The following is an 18,314-nucleotide window of genomic DNA, read 5'->3' as shown; positions in this document are numbered from 1 at the left end:
TATTTTAAGGATTTATCTTTATTTTATGTGTATATGTATATGAGTATTTGCCTACAAGTATATTTGTGTACCACTTACATTCCTGGTGCCTGAAGTGTGTCATATTTTCTGGAACTAGAGTTTTACAGGTGATTGTGAGCTACCATGTAGGTCCTGGGTACTGAACCCAGGTCCTCTGCAAGAGTAGAAAGTACTCATAACTGCTGAGCCATCTCTCCAGTCCCTGATTAGATCTGTATTTTAGAGAGTTCTTGGACAGAATTTATGAGAACAGATTCCATGACATTTTCACATAGGCATAAAGATGGTTCATCAGTAGTGTGGAGTTAGGTCATGGGGTCAGGCTGTGGTAGTGCCAAAGGAGGGAAGGAGAGGAATGCACACGTTAGGAACCACCAACCTCAGACTGGAGTGTGGTGGTAAAGAAGTGAGGGTCAAAGCTGATGGAGATTCTAAGTTAGGATGGGTTTGGAGACTTCAATCTGTGAGCTAAGTCATCTTGACTTTACTTGCCAAGAATAGATTTTATGTTTTAAATGATTGTGGAAAAGAGTCGAAGAAGAATAATACGTGGAGAAATGTAGAAATTATCAGTTAGGCTTCTGTGTCCATCAAGTTATTTTTGAGCACAGTCACTTGTGTACATTTGTGACCAGTCTTCACAGTGGTCGATAGTGGACTTGGATGGCTGTGGCGGAGCATGTGGTGGCCTGCAAGGCTGAAGCATTTATTCCCTGGCCTTCAGAGTAAAGACACGTTTTCCAGTTGGTGATTGGTGCATGTTGGTTAGCACTAAGGTCAGGAATGTTGGAGAGACTGAATGCGAGAAGAGAAGAGAATGCTTCCAGTTTGTGTCTCAGGTGCCGTGGGTGTCATTCACATAGATAGCAACTGAGGGTGCAGCTGAGTACATCTGTGTGAGGGCCAGGATACAGTGTAGGCTTAGAAGCCGGAAGTGTGAAGGCAGTAGTTGAAGTCGTGGGTGTAGTCATTCATTGTGGTGAATGCCAACATGTGAGGTTTTCCTTAGAAGTAGTTCACAAAGGACACTCGAAAGGGATGTGAGAAGAGAATTGGGGAGCTTAATTTGGGACTCAGATTTGAGTTAATCTTTTTTTTTTTTTTTTTTGAGACAGGGTTTCTCTGTGTAGCTTTGTGCCTTTCCTGGAACTCACTCTGTAGCCCAGGCTGGCCTGGAGCTCACAGAGATCTGCCTGGCTCTGCTGGGATTAAAGGTGTGCGCCACTACTGCCTGGCTGAGTTAATCCTTAATTGGAGTGGGAGAGATAAAAATTAGGGTGTAGTTAGTAGTCTGTAGAAAAGAAAGCACAGGCTATTGTTTTATCCATGGGAATGGATGTGGAAGGTGGGAATTGGCAGCGATAGGAAAGGTTTTTATCTTTAAAATGATAGTTGACCATACTGTGGGCTCAGTGGGGCTGGGAATGGCTCTGAAAGGAGGGAAAAAGGGCCAAGTACATTAAAGGTTTGATATTGTAATGTAAGAAAGCCAGAGGAAAAGTTTCTGGTAAGAGATTGAATGTGAGACTGAGCTTTGTTGTGGTAAAGCATGCTGGGAGTTATTTATTAATAATTTCTTGTTTTCTGGTGTGTTCATTGTTTGCTATGATGATTTTTCTCCCACTTATATTTAATAAAGATGACCAAGATAAAAAGGTGGAAATGCTGATGGCACCTTTAAGAAAGCAAGACATGCCACCCCTCCATCAAGAGACTAAACAGGAAGGTGGCTTGGGAAAGAAGAAAGGGCTGTCAAAGAAGCAGAAGACAGAAAATGGTGAGATGGGGGTGCACGCTTTCTGAATGCTGACTGTAGAAGGGTTTGGGCAGAAGCTCCGGAGACCGTGTGTCCGTAACCACTGGAAGGCTAGTGCAAGTCTAAAATTCTAAGAATGCTGTGTTTAAATAGTCCTTCTTGATTTTGAAAAATAATAACAAGCTATGTAGAGTAGAAATATTCCCAAAATGTTAATACTTAAAATTTTTCCAAACATTTTATTTTTATTACAATTATTAACCTGTTAATTGGACACACTAATAATTTTTAAGAAGTTACTTACTTAGGTGTTTTGAGATTGTCTTATGCCCATGTAGTTGAGGATGACTTTGAACTTCTGATTTTCCTGCCTACAGCTCCCCAGTGCTAGGTTCACCTGGTTGGTCCAGATTGTGTGTGATGCTGAGGATTGAACCCCGGGCTATTGCATGCTAGATGAGCAGTCTGCTAACTGAGCTGCATCCCCAACTCCAGTAATGGGCTTTAATGTGACATGTTCTCTGTGAGATGTTCATATATATGTGTCCTTTTGATCTTATCCACCCTCTTACCATCCTTCCTTCCTTAATGCCCCTCTTCCTTCCTCCGCTCTCTCCTCTTCCTTCATAGTCATGCTTCTGTTTTCAAGTTAGTTTTCACAAATGAGAGAATACACACAATATTCATGCTTTTTAATACCATTTGAAAATTATAGTTCACATTTGTTAGACTTAGCAATACCCTGCATTTTTTATTATGTCCTACAAATTTGCATGTGTTTATGGTAGACATCCAGTTAGAAGTGACAAAACAATCCTATATTTCAGAATTTTCCAGAGAAAGCTTGACTGTAAGGTTTTTGGAGATTAAACAGCAATGTTTACAAATGGTGTTGGGCTGTTATATTACTTAGTGCTAGAAAACATTGTTTGGAAAGAAATGGTAAAATTTTATTTATGTTAAAATTATGGTGTGTCAGACATAAGTTATCAGACAGTATTACCTGGACATATTTGATAACAGTTAAGCTTCACCAACTTTAAGTAGGAGATAGGAATTATTAACACAAAAGTGCTTATGGGGAAGCAGTACAAGATCAAATCCAGGGCTTACTTATGCTAGGGGGGTGCATTGCCACTGAGCTGTATCCCCACGCCCTGACAGTCTGATTGTAAAGGAATGTAGTAAGATTTTCATCTGGGTATAGATATTTGTTTTCTTTAAACAAGATACTGTTATTTAATTTCTTTGTAGAGTTTCTCACATTAAAATTGGAAGCAAAATCTGCAGGCTACACTCCATTCCATTTTTTGCCTCCCCAAGACAGGGCCTCTCTCTATATATATAAACTTGTCTTTTCTGGAACTCATTATGTAGACCAGGCTGGCCTCAAACTCATAGAGATCACCTGTCTCTGCCTCATGAGTGCTGGGATTAAAGGCATGCACACCACATCTGGCCCTTCCTCCATTCTTGATGTGTATAGTAGGGTATGCCATAGAAATTAAAGGCATGACTATTAAAATGAGAAGCTGTCTGCAAGCAAAAATGACTGATTTTGTACCTAGCATAGAAAAGAGACTTAATTTCAAATGATCACTTATGGGTTGGCAAGCATGCAGAGAGCTATGGGTTTAATCCCCAGCACTACTAGAACCAGGCATGGAGGTGCATACCACCTAGGGAATCATTAGAGTCATCCTGGGGCTGTATAATGAGTTCAGTGCCACATAAGAGTAATTCATCACCATTAATAGAAATCAGCTTCTTAGGAGTACTAATGAGATGAAAAGGTTATCTTCTGCTCAGATAGAGAAGTAGCTTGGTGTTGTAGCACACCTATAATTTCATCTCTTACAAGGTTGAGACATGGAGGATCCTGCATTCAGGGTTGTCTTGGGCTACACAGTGAAATCTCATCTCAGAAACAGAAGACAACCTCGCAAAGATTAAATAAGAGTTAGCTAAAGGGTAGATGTAAGATGTTTTCAACACTATTAGAGAAGATCTACCCATTTTAAGATGACTTGAGTGACTTAAGAATATCAAACTGATACTCTAGATATCATGTTAAATGATGAAGTAGAAATTTGAAACTAAATTGAGCTAATAGAGATTTTAGAATCACTGCATTGGTAATTAAGTGTGCCTGTATATTGTTTAATTGCTCTGTTGTAACAACTTAGTAATTATGATCTTGTTACTTAAATTGCAGTCTTGGTAGATGAGCCCCTCATTCATGCAACTACTTACATTCCTTTGATGGATAATGCTAACTCAAATCTTGTGATGGATAAGAGAGAAATTATTGATATGATTAAACCTGACCATGTAGAAGGGATTCATAAATCTGGAGCTAAAAAGCTGAAGATTGAAACTGACAAAGGTAGTATGCAAAATGTTGTGATCTCTTATATTATAAAATTATGATTTTGAGTCTTGGACTGGTGCACATTTTCTTATAGGATCAATGAATTGGAAAAGACTAACACCCTTGAAGTAAAAGACTTCTGTCTAGTTCAGACCTTCTTAACTTTTCAACACTTGACCATTTTTTTGCTTGAGAAATTTTTATGAAATCCTAGGTGTATAAAATGGTATGCCAACAAAACATTTACTGTTAATAAGTCAAAGGAATTTGTTTCAAAACAATTCTTTGGTATACATATAATTTTACCATTTGTTAAAGTTGAAAGCAAATTTGCACTCTAAGGAGATGGATATGCTTATTTATTTTTACATAAAGAATTACATGTTGATTAAGTGTTTGGTATTGCATGACATCTGTATCTTTCTGAATTGGTTGAATATTTTGATTTTAAAATCCTCTATGCTGAGAATGTTGCCTTATATTAATATGCAGTACAAAATGACAGAAGTATGTTTAGGTCCATTTCAGAAATTGTTGGAAATTCTGTCTGAATTCTAAGCCAAAGTTCATTTAGCATTAGAAAACAAAACCAAAAACCTCAGTAGCTGAAAGAGCATTTAAAAAATCAAACATTCTGACAACACAATCTAGAGAACACACTGAGAAATGACAGTAGAAAACTCTAGTTCATCATTTCTATCATTGAACCATTGTTTCTGAAGCAGAGGAATTGGTGTGTGCTGTAAAGACACCGCAGTTTATTTCAGGCACTCTGCTGTGCTCTGTCTGTCTATTTGACAATTGGGTACAAATCAGGGCCATTTAGGAAGAGGGATCCTCAGTTGAGACGATACCTCCTCCATCGGATTGGCCTGTAGGCTGTAGGGCATTTTCTTGATGGATGTTGGTAGGCCTAGCTTTCTGTGGGCCGTGACACCCCAGGCCGTTGGTCCTAGGTTGTTTAAGAAAGCAGGCTGAGCAAGCCATAGGGAACAAGACAGTAAGCAACATTTGTGCTGACCTCCTGCCCTGACTTCCTTCAGTGATAGACTGTGATATGGAAGGTAGAAGTCAGAAGAGGGTATGTGATCTGGGACTGGAGTTAGAGATGGCTGTGAGCCTACATGTGGGTACTGGGAATTGACCCTGGGTCCTCCGGAAGAGTAGCCATTGCTCTTAACTACTGAGTCATCTCTCTAGCCCCTAAATAGATTGTTTTAGCTGGGCGCATTCCTGTACTTCCAATGCTCTGGAGAGTGAGAATGAGGATTCTAAGTTTAAGACCAGCTGGGACTACATGAAGTGATACAGTCTCCATGTATATTTAGGAGCAGCTTTAACTTCATGTCAAAATAGAGAAGGAAACTCAGAGTTTCCATTTACCCCTTCATTCCACACATGCACACATGTGTTTTTAAACAAGTAGTGCAGCTGACATGTAAAATGCTTAGGCTGCTTGCTTTGGGCCTTGGGGGTAGTAGTTTCTTGAAGAAAGGGAATTTGTTGCTTAACAGGGAGTCCTAGGGGAATTAGAATAGGTGAATCCAGGAGGCGTTTCTGCATACAGTGTTTTAATATATATTTGTATATATTTGGTCTTTTTAGAAGCAGATTGCATTGTTATAATTATCCTAGACCTAAATTTCATCAGTGGAGTCTGGTTTACAAAGTCAGGATTATTAAAGTTAAATGAGGATACTGTGTATATACCTGGTGCAGTTGCTAACATATACTAAATGTTGAAGTGGTTTTAAAAGTAAGGCAGGTCTAGTGGAATGCCTTAGTAGATAAAGGCATTTGCTGCCAAGCCTGGTGCCCTGAATTCAAGCCTTGGGACTCAAACATGGCAGAAGGATAGACTCTGAGGCAGGTTATCCCCTGAATTGCACATGTATGCTCTCCTCCTAAATAAACAAACAAATATATAGATGAAATCAAAAGTGAGAGCATACTGGAACTTTAGTATCCTGCAGTCTGGGAAAACTTTCAGCTACCGTAACTTTTCTGCAGTACAGATGATAACCATGTGCTTTCCCTCTTGATTCAAGTTATCTATTGTTGACTTGAAAAGTCCATTTTCTTGTGGTTATTGACATTCTCAGTCAGGATTTTTTATGTTTACCTTTGCTCAAATTATTGCTTGGGTCTTTACTGCTAACTTTCTCCTCCTTTTGTTTTTTAATTAAGAAAATGCTGAAGTGAAGTTTAAAGATTTCCTTATGTCCTTGAAGACTATGATGTTTTCTGAAGATGAGGCTCTTTGTGTTGTAGACCTGCTGAAGGAGAAGTCTGGTGTGATAAAAGATGCTTTAAAGAAGGTAAGCATAGTTTTTGATTATGGCACAGTTGTGAACAGTTATTAAGAGTTTTTCAAATGAGAGGTGCTTGTTCAAATATTAAATTATTTAAATTTGATATTTTTGTTTTTAATGCCATTATAGTCAGGAATACTTTAGAAATCATTTCATATATCTATGCTAATTTATATACTTGTTTAGTCAAACATCCTTTGAGTCATCTGCTGCTTTGACAAAAGCCAATTGTTTAAAATAGGCAAGGTTTTTATGGCTTTGAAGTCATTTGGCTCTTAACTAAGTTGATTCCTGCTTTGCTTTAACTAGTGACTCTTAACTAAGTTGGATCCTGCTTTGCTTTAACTAGAAGTCCAGATGAAGTCAATGTCAGGTGATTTCTAGATAGAAAACACAGATAATACTTTTGTGATCCAAGATTTCACATTAGAAAGACTCTAGGACCTTTTGTTCAGTGTTAGTAATTTTTTTTTTTATTTACACTTTTTTTTTTTTAAAGGACTAAGATGTAATAGGAAGACAGGCAACGGAGAGAGAGTTAACGTTGCCTGACACAAGTGATTTTGATGCTTTCAAGGACATTATGGAAAATTAGTAATTTTCTAGGATATAACTTGAAAATAATGGTTGAAAGGTGTGGTGTTTTCACGTTGTAGTCGGAGTTTTCATGTTTTGGGAGTCACTTCCAAATTACCACACAGATACTTAGATTAATTTTAATGCTCGGCCAATAGCTCATGCTTATTACTAACTAGCTTACATTCAAATTAATCTGTATTTCTTACCTAGGCTTTGCCATGTGCCTCATAGCTTGTTACTTCATTTTCTACACATTCTGCTTTCTCAGCAGCTGGCTGGCATCTCCAGATTCTTCCCTTCTTCCCATCTTTCTCAGTTTGGCTTTCCCACCTAGCTTTATCCTCTTCAGCTATTGGCCATATTCACATGGTATACAGAAGGATTATTCCACAGCACCACATTATAATAGAACTACTGCTGAACTTCCCACTAACCAAGCCCCCTAATGGCTACCAGTGCAGGGAACGGGTGAACCAGTAGATAAACACAGCTTGTTATTTAAAGAATGCTTCTGTTGTGAGAGTGCAATTTGATGGAACTCTGGCAAGCATGTGAAATTCAGGCTGGCCACCCCTAGATCTGTTCATGTGGAAAATAATGACAAGTAATTAAATTCAAGGAAAGAGAGTGAAACTCAGGGCAAGTAATGTTTAATCTTACTAAACTATTATTCAAGTCCAAAATCAACAAAGCAGAATCTTTTTAATTCTTTTAATTTTATTTTATGTGCATTAGTGTTTTGCCATGGGTTTTAGGTCCCCTTCAACTGAAGTTACAGACAGTTGTGAACTGCTGTGTGGGTGCTGGGAATTGAACCAAGGTTTCTGAAAGAGCAGTCAGTGCTTTTAACCATTGAGCCATCTCTCCAGCGCCCCAAAGCAGAATCTTAATGTGACAAAATCTTGGCAGTAAAGTTTCCACAAAACCATCTTGGAGACTCATAGAAACACAGCTGTAGCTGAGAAGTTTGAAGAAGTATGGTAGGACAGCCAAGGCCTTGGGCCCACCTTCAAACCACAGAGCCAAGACTGAAAGCATGAGGCAGGTGGGAATTCTAAGGTACACGTAGCAAATAGAAATGCTGTCATTGACAGAGGTCGGGAGAGGAAGAGAAAAGAAGGGAAGTTCATCGTTCTGATGTATCCAGTGTGGAGTGGCCCTCTTCTAAGAGGCCCCTTTCTTGACCAGTCTTTGTGTTGGGAGTGGATAACGGTGCATTTGTCCTCCTTGGGGCTGTGTAGGCAGTGAGCCCTTCTGTTGGGTCCTCCAGTAGAGACCCCCAAATGCCTGCTTGCTGTGCTCTTAGTAAAGTTGGTTACTTAGAAAAGTACCATTTCTTTATTGTTTTCTCTAGCCTTCATATATCCTTTACAACTGTCTTCCAAGAAAGTTCTTGCCTGAAACTTTGCATTTGTTCCTCATGTCAAGTGGGACTTTGTGGTGTTGGTTTGGACATTTTTCTATTTGGGAATGATGCCCATTGACATCAGAGAATTGGGCAGTGGTGGCATCTGGGCATGTTGTGACAGAGTTGTTGAGCACTGTGTGTGATCTTTACTGCTCTGTCTTGTCTTTCCTGTATTGTGCTTTGGGATTACACATGATTGCATATTGGTGAGAGGTCACATTTGATTTCATAGTCTCTTAATCTTCTGGAAAAATAAATACTGTTTTTTTACTTCTGAGCTTGTATGTATTCTATACTTCTTTGTTAAAATATGTTTCTACTCCACTAATTTTAGGATACGCACTGTTGGAGTGACTTACTTGGTTTTATTTGACTGACTAATATTTAGCAGTTGTTTTGTTTTAGATGATGTGCTCCTCATTGACCCAAGGGCTCTTGATGGTAGATAGTTGACGCTCACAGTTTTCAGTGGATCGTGTTAACTTGCTCATTCTGTGTTGACTTCCAATTACAGTCGAATAAAGGAGAATTGAGTGCCCTTTTGCATCAGCTTCAGGAAAAGGAAAGGCTGCTCTCTGCTGTGAAGGAGGAGGCCACTGCCACAAAGGAGCGCTGTAAGCAGTTGACGCAGGTGAAGACATTCTTGGGTTAAGGGTGTGCATCCTGAGTCAGAAGCAGGGAGACCTCAAGGGGCACCCGTGCTCCTTGATGTAATTTGTGTGTCAAAACTTACACACAACAAAAGTCCTCTCCTTGTAGGAGTTTGAAATGGAAGACTTGCAGTCTTTCAGGATGTAACAGATGAAGATATTTATTAGACAGTCTAACCAGAATAGCAGAGCCACTGTGCTCAGAGCATCAGAGTTTGTTTGAAACGGATCTGATGTGAGTCTGTTCTTCATAGAAGTATAACATCCAATTATGTGATACATGTGAAGCTTTATATTACTTATATATGGAAAGTCTTGTGATAAATATTCATACTTTTAAAATCAACTTCTTTAAAACCTAAGCTATTTTAGTTTGAGGGGTAAAATCTAAACCCAGACAAACGTTTTTAAAATGCTGTATAGAATAAGAGAAGAGAATTGAAACTCTAGAGGGAATGTGGTCTTCTGAAGCCTTCATCAGATGCAGTAGTATAGACAAGCTCGTGGGCCTTGTCTTCACCCCACGACAGCACTGTAAATCTTTGTATGCTTTTGACTGATGAGAAAAGTCAGTGGCAGCACAGAATCCATCCACCTGCTTCCTTCGAGTTAACTTTAATATAGCTTGATGTGACTGTCGTTTAATATGTTTTTTGAAGTTTAAAAAAATAGTTACTTTTGGATATTTTGGTTATGAGCCTAGCCTTTAATGGCTAATTATTTCTCCAGCCCACTAAGTTTTAATAACTCATCGTCCGGTATACTGGGTTTGTGTATACTTGGTAACTAAGTTAAATGGCTGCATAAAAACAATCTGACTTAGTTATCTTCAAATAAAACTTATTAATACTTTTGAACACCATATTTTGTATGGAGTTAAATAAAGTGCAGTGCTTGTTTTCTGTTTTATTTTGGGACAGTTTTAGGTAGCCCAGGCTGATCTAAACTGGCTGTGTAGCTGAGGGTGACCTTGAACTCCTGATCCTCCTGCCTCCATCTCCAGGTGCTGGAATTATAGGTGTGTGCTTTAGTATTTTGTAAAATGTTTTTAGTGTCATTCTTTTTGTTGTTTTTTTGAGACAGGGTTTCTCTGTGTAACAGCTCTGGCTGTCCTGGAACTTGATTTGTAGACCAGGTTGGCCTTAAACTCACAGAGATCTGCCTGCCTCTTAATCCTGAGTGTTGGGATTAAAGGCGTGTGCCACCACCACCTGGCTTAGTGTAATTCTTTAAAAAGAAATTGTGAAGTGTATTGTATATCAATATAACAACTTTCAAATATAAATCTAAAATATGAAGTAGAAGTATATAAATAACTTTATAAATTACATAAAAACAAGTTTTGTCACAGTTTCTTAAAGCAGGAATGTGTTCATACCCTCAGATAACTAAAATTGCTTTTGTTTTCTGACTTAGCTGTTTTCAGATTTCTTTTTTTGCTATAAAAATGCCGTCAAAAGAGAGGCCTCCCTTTGTCTCCCATTCTAGCACCTTCCCCAGTCTTTTCCCTGAACTCCAAGAAGAGTAAGAAACAATCACTGTTTTGCTTTAAAATATTTTTTCTTACGATCAATTGCATCAGAATGTAGGATTTATTTTGGGCTCACATTCTTTGATGAGTAAATAAGAAGTGCATTTAAAATAGAAACAAACTGGTGAATGTTTATACTGTGAAGGGAAATGTGAAGAGTGGGGAGATGTAGAAGTCCCTTGGTTTCTTGTTTTTTAATCCCTAGCTTTGCTTTGCACCCAAGCCCTGATTGAGCATTCATAATTGTGTTCCTGTTAAAACATTGGCTTGCTTTGATAGTGTTATAATACCTTTTTCATAACAAGTTTTTCGTAAATTGATTTTCTGATTACTCTTCTAGGAAATGATGACAGAGAAAGAAAGAAGCAGTGTAGTTATAGCAAGGATGAAAGATCGGATTGGGACACTAGAGAAGGAACATAATGTGTTTCAGAACAAGATGCATGTCAGCTACCAGGAGACGCAGCAGATGCAGATGAAGGTATGTTTGAAGTCTTGGAAAGGAAGATGAAATATGTCTGTTCATTTAGTTAACGAACTTTTAAGTGCCTTGAATGGGTTGGTCCATTGACCTATAATGGCTAGTTAAACTCACTCCTCTTCATTCCAAAGTAAGTAAGTGTTCTGTGTTGGGATAAGGTAGGAGGGGTGGAAGCTAATATGGAAGTAGCACCATGCCAGTAGAGGTAAGCATCGTGTGCTTACAATAGAAGAGTTAGGAAGGTGGGGAAGAGTATTGGTCGTAGATAGAAGAGCTGTTAGACACAGTATTCAGACTGTGTTGGATCTTCTGAGTCAACATTGCCAAGGGAGACTGAAGGAATGGGGGGGCGCTGTAAGAGTTACTTGGCGTAGTTCTTTATTCCCATCTCTGTAGATAGTGGGCCACTGGCTGTATTTTGGGAATCCAGAACTTTGTGAGAAATACAGTAAATGTTTTAAGAGTTGAGAGCCAAGGTTGGAATGAAGAAAAGATATAGAAATAAGTATGGGCCCATTTAAAAGGTCTGTGCCTGAAGATTGGACAGCCAGTGAATGAATTTAGGGAAGCTAGCAGTGTGATTCATTGTTATTTTCAGTGATCACTCTGGCAGTAGTGTGGAAAGTGAAGTGGGGGGCAGTTGGAAAAGTTTGCAGGAATCAAGTCAGAGCGGCCAGAAAGAAACCAGGGGTTGGTAATGAGAAGATGAGTTGGACTGATCCAGAGAGCTAGATGGCCTTGGCATTACAGTGGAGGAGAGGGATGGTAGGGGGTGATGATTCCCAGAGGACTAGTGAAAGAGACTGCTGTGTCCTGGTGTTTGTATACTTTTCACCAGTCTCCAGAGATCTGGTTCTTAGGATGTTTTCCATGTATCATTCATTATCAAGATTTCAGTTAAGTCTGATCAATGAATTCTTACTCCCCTCCTCACTTTTTTCTCCTAGCTCTTGCAGAACAAGACTTGGATTTGTTTGTTAGTTCAGGTTTTAATATTGTCCATAATGGAACTCTTCCAAATTATTCCTTTCTTTTGCTGGCTGATGCTTTAGTTCTAAAGGAATGTATAGGCCTGAGATTTAACATAACTAATGTCAGATTCTTACTGATCAAGTTGTTTTTATTTTTCAATAGTTTAAGACATTTTCCTTACAATGAATCCCTTGACTTTTGTCTTTAATGCTCAGTTTACAAATTGGTCTGAATCTTACAGATACTTTATATAGAGTTGAGGCAGGTGAATGTAAGAACAGCTTTTACAAGGTAAGAGACTGAGCTTGATTGAGGCTATCCATATATCCCTCTCCTAAGTGTGCACCTAGCAACCTTGGAATCCCTACCTGTGGTGAATTGCGTGGTTGTCCCACTTCACCTCAAACAGTGGGGTAGATTTCTCCTTCTCTAACAACCTTGTTGTGGTTAGTTTCTAGTAAACATATTTTGGGACATATCCAGGTACAGGAAGCAGTAGCTCCATCTAGGATGACCTAGTTTTGGATGCATGAGTGGTAAGAGAAACTGTGTCCTCAGAGTAAATAGGAGAAAATCTCTATTTAACCTACCTTCTTATAGCCTTGTGTAATTGAGTGTGCATATATTAAAATCAGATATGTCACAGGAAGGGACAGGTATGGTGAACAAAGGTTTACATAATCCAAGCCTGTCAATCAAAACAGAACTACCTATATTTGCCTTTAGCAATCAATTCCTTCTCCTGGTACCCATAAACAATGGCCCAGACAATAGCCAGGGATATTTGAGTGCTCTAGCTGAAGAAGCCACTGCGTCCTTCCAGCACATCTGACCTGTGATTTAGTGTTACTTCCGTATGGTTTCCTGGCCCGTTTGAAATCTGTGCGCACTTTGTTAGGTTTTTGAATAAGATGCCAAGAACCTGGAAACACCTAGTTCAGACAGTAACCCTAGTAATAGAGTATTCTTGCGTTCAGTGCTTAGCTTAGAATGTGTGTGCGCGCATGTGCACAATTATAGCCCCTTACTAGTATGTTTTTCTTTGTATTCTAACCTGTAATTGGTTCCAGTTTTAAGATTATTCTTCACAGCTGACCAAGTTCAGTGTTTCCCACAGAAATATCAAATACCAATAACAGAAATGAATGGCATTGTTAGGTTGTTGCTGTCCATTGTTTCTAATGTTTGTTTTCTTAGTCCTTAGTCATTTGAGACATTCTCTCTCATCAGTTCTTTAAATGATTTTTTTAATATTAAAAAATATTTTATTATTTTATGTGTATGAATGTTTGCCTGCATTTAATGTTTTTGTACCATATGCATGCCTAGTGCCCTCAGAGGTCAGAAGAGAGCATGAGATACCCTGGAATCGCAGATGGTTGAGAACTGCCATGTGGGCTGGGGATCAACTTGGATCCTCTACAAGAGCAACAAATGCTCCTAACACTGAGCCGTCTCTCCAGCTCAGTGATCTTCTCTTGGTTACTATTTACAGCTTATGTGAAAGTCAGACAGCTGTTAGAGCAGTCTCTCCTACTGAAGGTGAAAGGTTAATGGAATTCCCTCACTCTGCTTCTGCTTGATGGCTGGTAGAGGTCAGGTTATATAAATCCACGTATGGAGTCTACAGAAATCTTTTGAAAACTAGAAATCAGTGCTTTCACTTTTACTAGCTGAGTTGTTAGTAAGAATTGTCAACAGGTGTTCATTTTAATGGAATAATTTATATAGTGAAGGAAGACATGTCCTTATATGACGGTAAGAATCAATGTTCTTTATTGTCTGATTTTATAATTCTGAAATTAAACAATTAGAGGTCAAAGGAATGTAAGAGTAGTGAGTGGTTGTAGGGGTTGAGGGTGAATAGGAGTTACTTAGGAGTCTTGTGTATGAATGGTAATGATGGTTATATAGCAGAATGGTAGTTTTAATATCATTGAACTTTGTACACATGAAAATGGTGGAGCTAGCAGTGTGGCTCAGTGGGTAACTTGCAGCTAAGCCTGATGATGTGAGTTCAGTCCCGGGGACTCAAGTAGTAGAGAGAATTAATGCCCTAATGTGTCCTCTGAACACAGACACATACGCACTCACACACAGCATACATATGCACACACCAAATAGTGGAATTAAAGAAGAAAATGGCTAAGATAGTACATTTTATGTCATTTACTATGTTATTTAGCACAGTAAAAAAAAAACCCTCAGTCTTGAATGTTTTTCAAATAGATTTTGTGGTGTCTGTTAGTTATACTTAATTTATAACTTTATAAATGTGTTTATGCATATTTATGTTTAAACGTTGACTAAATCCTTTTTTTGTTTTGTTTTAAAGATGGGGTGGGGGGTCCTCCATTTGTTGTCCTGGGTGGTCTGGAACTTGCTGTGTAGACCAGGCCGTCTTTAAAACTCACAGAAATCTACCTGTTTCTGCCCCCCATGTGCTGGAATTAAAGATGTGTGCCAGCTCATCCAATTTACAACTTTAAAAATATTGTTAAAGTAATGTTGACCTTTTCGGGGTTCAGGACAGGACTACTTCTGTGTTGGGTATGAGAAGTCCCAAATCATACCTTAGTTCTGAAACCTGACGTGTGTTTGTTTCTTATCTGAGTTGTGAGAGTAGCTGTCAATCTGTTTGGGTTTTGAGCTGGGCAGTTTGTAGTGACTTTCCATTCATCGCTAAGCAGTTCTTTCTGTAGGTGTCTTCATATTGACTGAAAAGTATGGTTTGGATTTTCTTTTTGCTTTTCACTGTGTTATAGTGAAATTTCTCTTAAAAGTGGATTTGCCGATCTTTGTTTACTGAATCGTATGTATTTTAAAAATAGTTTCAGCAAGTTCGGGAACAAATGGAAGCAGAGATAGCTCATTTGAAGCAGGAAAATGGTATACTGAGAGACGCTGTCAGCAGCACTACAAACCAGCTGGAAAGCAAGTATGTCTCCAAATTCTCCACTCTCAACTAAATGGCAGACTGTTTTCTTCTGTCATCAGAAGGGTGCTTGATAGTAACTTGTTAGACTTTTGCTTCCTCCTTTTGCTTCTAATCTTGTTCTCAGGACAACTGTTTTCTTTGGGTGAAGACCTCTGGCTCTTTTAGCTCTAGTAGTGTGCAGACTAATGCCCCTTGGGCAGCGCTGTTGCCAGTGGAGTAGCACACATGTACTGAAGCCGTCTGTCTGTCTCCAGGCCTGCACTTCTTATATTCCATTATTCTCAAGAGCACCTGTCATGCTAATTTAAAGCATAGTCTTGGTCCACCTACCTCTATACAGATTGTGATCCAAGGGCCCCAAAGCGGAGCCTAGGTGGTTCATGGGCCATTTGAGAAACCATACCTTAGAGAGGCTAGTAGTCTTGCATAAAGTAAGCATTTTAACTGCTTATTTTTTTCTTTCAATACTGAAGTAAAAACTTATTCATTAGAATTAAAAATGCTCTCTTCCTCTGGATAATAGGGCAAGTCCTGTTACAGTGATATTGATATTAGGAAGGTGTTGTTTTTTTTTAAAGATTTAATTTAGTTTATGTGTTTGCCTCTGTGCACCATATGTATGCCTGGTGCCTATAGGAGGCCAGAAAAGGGTGTTGGATTCCTAGAACTAGAATTAAGGATGGTTCTGAGCCATATGTGGGTGATGGGAACTGAACCTGGGCCTTCTTCAGAAGCAACAAGTGCTCTTGACCACTGGGCCTTCTCTCTCACCTCCATGTTAGGAGGCTTTTAGAGCAGTTTAATGGCAACTTTGTATGCTCCTGAGCTTTTGGTTATCCTTTTTTTAAATATTTTATAGTGATTTTCAAATTAAAAATTATTTTGTTATTACTGAGTATATGCCACAGCATGTGTTTCATGTCCTGTGTTCCATGGATTGTATCTAGAGGACACACAACAGCTTTGGGGAGTCAGTCCTCTCCTGCCACCATGGAATCTGGGGATGCTTTTTACCTTCTTAGCTCTCCATTCAGCCCTATAGTGTGCTTTCTAGAGTTTGCCATCATGATCTGAATTATTTAGGGGTACACTATTATACTTAGGGGAACAATATTACTGCTTAGTCGAGTTCCTTTCCATTTACCTGTGAGTGGGGTTACTAGCTCAGCACAGCGACCCCAGAATACGTTGTGCTTGTGAGTTCTTTTTGTGTGCAACAGTGCAAAGCCCAATCTAGTCTCTGTTTCCAGGCAGACTGCAGAGCTGAATAAACTGCGCCAGGACTGTGGGAGACTGGTGAGTGAGCTGAACGAGAAGACAGGGAAACTGCAGCAGGAGGGAGTCCAGAAGAAGAACGCGGAGCAAGCAGCTGCCCAGCTGAAGGTGACACCACCACTCCTCCTCTTTGTGTCATCTGTCAGTGTTATTGATGTCCAGTTTCATGACCTAATGTGTATGTAGGGTTGAGAAACGGAGTGGGAAGTTTAATAAGACCCACACTGTAAGGGTTCTGCCTTTTTTTTTTTTTTGGCTTTTTGAGACAGGGTTTCTCTGTAGCTTTGCGCCTTTCCTGGAACTCACTCTGTAGCCCAGGCTGGCCTCGAACTCACAGAGATCCACCTGCCTCTGCCTCCCAAGTGCTGGGATTAAAGGCGTGCGCCACCACCGCCTGGCTGGGTTCTACCTTTTTAAAGTTATATTTTGATGAAAGAATTGAATGTAGGCCTGGATTTGACGCTAAAGACTGAAGATATGAAAAATCAAACCAAGTAGTTGACAAGTAAGGGTGGAATTTTGTTTATATATGGTGGTTAGAATCCACACATGTAAAGCAAAAATTATTTTAGAAAAGGCCCTTAGCATTACTTTTATCATTTAGAACTTCAATTCCTCAAGTCCAATAGAACCCCTCCCGGCATTGGAATAGGTTTTTTTCTTTCTTCTTTTGAATATAACACCAAAGTATTCCAGTGGCTTGCATTTGAGCCCATGGTGTAGAAAAATCTTACTGTTTTCAGATTCCAGAATGAGAGCTTGTGTAGTGAGGTGCTTATGTGGTCAGGGGATGTGGAGGGTTGCTCTGGCTGCCTGAAGGAGGAGCAGAGTTATTACTCTCTCAGATTACATGAACTCTGGAACTTAGGTGTTCTGAGGAGTGATAGGTACCTGTCCCTCCTTTTACTGAGAAATCTCACTGTAAGATCCTCATCCATATTGATATACAGTATACCTTGAGGCTATTTCCAGACAGTTTTACAGTTGCCTTTAGATAATGTATAACTTGATTTTTTTTTTCCCTAAGTTTTGATGAATCCTTTGTGAAAGTGACATCAATGTCTCTCCTTTAATACTGGATTTTCTGGGAGATTAACTGCTGACATGGATGTGGAAATGTGTTCTCTATAGATATGAATAAATAATAAGTGACATAATAATCTTAGTGTTTTTGCAATATGTATATTTCAAAATACGAATTTTAAGTACTTACTGAGATTTAGCAATAAAGGTACTGTCCTGTCTCTCAAAAGCTTATGGACTTAAGAATGGTTGGTGAACAGTAGGTCATAGCTGGTAGATGAGATGAGGATGCTGCAGCAGCTGTCTGTCTTGATCCAAGAGTACACGTGATTGAGTCTCTGCGGTGTTGGAAGAGAATGGTGGATGTGCCTGACAAATGACTCTCCCCTCTTTTTTTACAATTGAAATCTTGTCCGTTGGTCTTTTTTTGTTGTTTTTACTTGTTTTCTTTCTCTCTTTAAATATCAAGGTTCAACTACAGGAAGCTGAGAGGAGATGGGAGGAAGTTCAGAGCTATATCAGGAAGAGAACAGCAGAGCACGAGGCCGCGCAGCAAGGTAAAGGAAGAGGTGCTGTGCAGACCGGGCGACTGCAACCTCTGTCTGCAGAGGAAGAGGATTGGCACTTCGTAGAGCCAAATAAAATCAGGTTTTGTCTGTTTGGATTGTCGTCGTTGTTCTCCAGTATTCGCTAGGGGTTGGAAGATATGGTCCTTGGTAGCCTTGTCTGTGGTGCTGTTAACTGCAGGAGAGTCACACCTGCTAGGCAGAAGAGCATGGTTGTGACATTGTGTTCTTCTGTGCTCTGCCTTTATTTAGTTTTGTCGGTATTCTTAGTCTTATGATGAAACAAGTTGCTTACTTGAATCTGTCTATCTTAGTAAATGTTAGCTTTGTCTACTCATTTATCCATAATTTGATGCATTCCTGTGCACTGTTTTATATCCCTACTGCCCCCTTTTGTCTTTGTCAGGGTGTCTATTGTTTGGATAAACACC

The 18,314-nt window shown here is 39.3% G+C and overlaps 1 protein-coding gene across 1 annotated transcript in view; it reads left to right on the top strand.

Annotated features, from left to right (window-relative positions):
* Ktn1 (kinectin 1) overlaps positions 1 to 18,314 on the top strand; it is a 96,821-nt gene that overhangs the window by 23,405 nt on the left and 55,102 nt on the right. The window contains exons 3-10 of the mRNA XM_052733408.1: positions 1,661 to 1,798; positions 3,993 to 4,163; positions 6,336 to 6,466; positions 8,962 to 9,078; positions 10,969 to 11,109; positions 14,913 to 15,019; positions 16,270 to 16,402; positions 17,787 to 17,874. Of these exons, the coding sequence (XP_052589368.1) occupies positions 1,661 to 1,798; positions 3,993 to 4,163; positions 6,336 to 6,466; positions 8,962 to 9,078; positions 10,969 to 11,109; positions 14,913 to 15,019; positions 16,270 to 16,402; positions 17,787 to 17,874 (1,026 nt within the window). The remainder of the gene's footprint in view (positions 1 to 1,660; positions 1,799 to 3,992; positions 4,164 to 6,335; positions 6,467 to 8,961; positions 9,079 to 10,968; positions 11,110 to 14,912; positions 15,020 to 16,269; positions 16,403 to 17,786; positions 17,875 to 18,314) is intronic.

The sequence above is a fragment of the Peromyscus californicus genome, unplaced genomic scaffold (genome assembly GCF_007827085.1).
Source record: "Peromyscus californicus insignis strain IS unplaced genomic scaffold, ASM782708v3 Scaffold_12__1_contigs__length_115047231, whole genome shotgun sequence".
Lineage (NCBI taxonomy): Eukaryota > Metazoa > Chordata > Mammalia > Rodentia > Cricetidae > Peromyscus > Peromyscus californicus.
The sequence above is the reverse complement of the archived record's forward strand: the minus strand, read 5'-3'. Positions and strand labels throughout refer to the sequence as shown.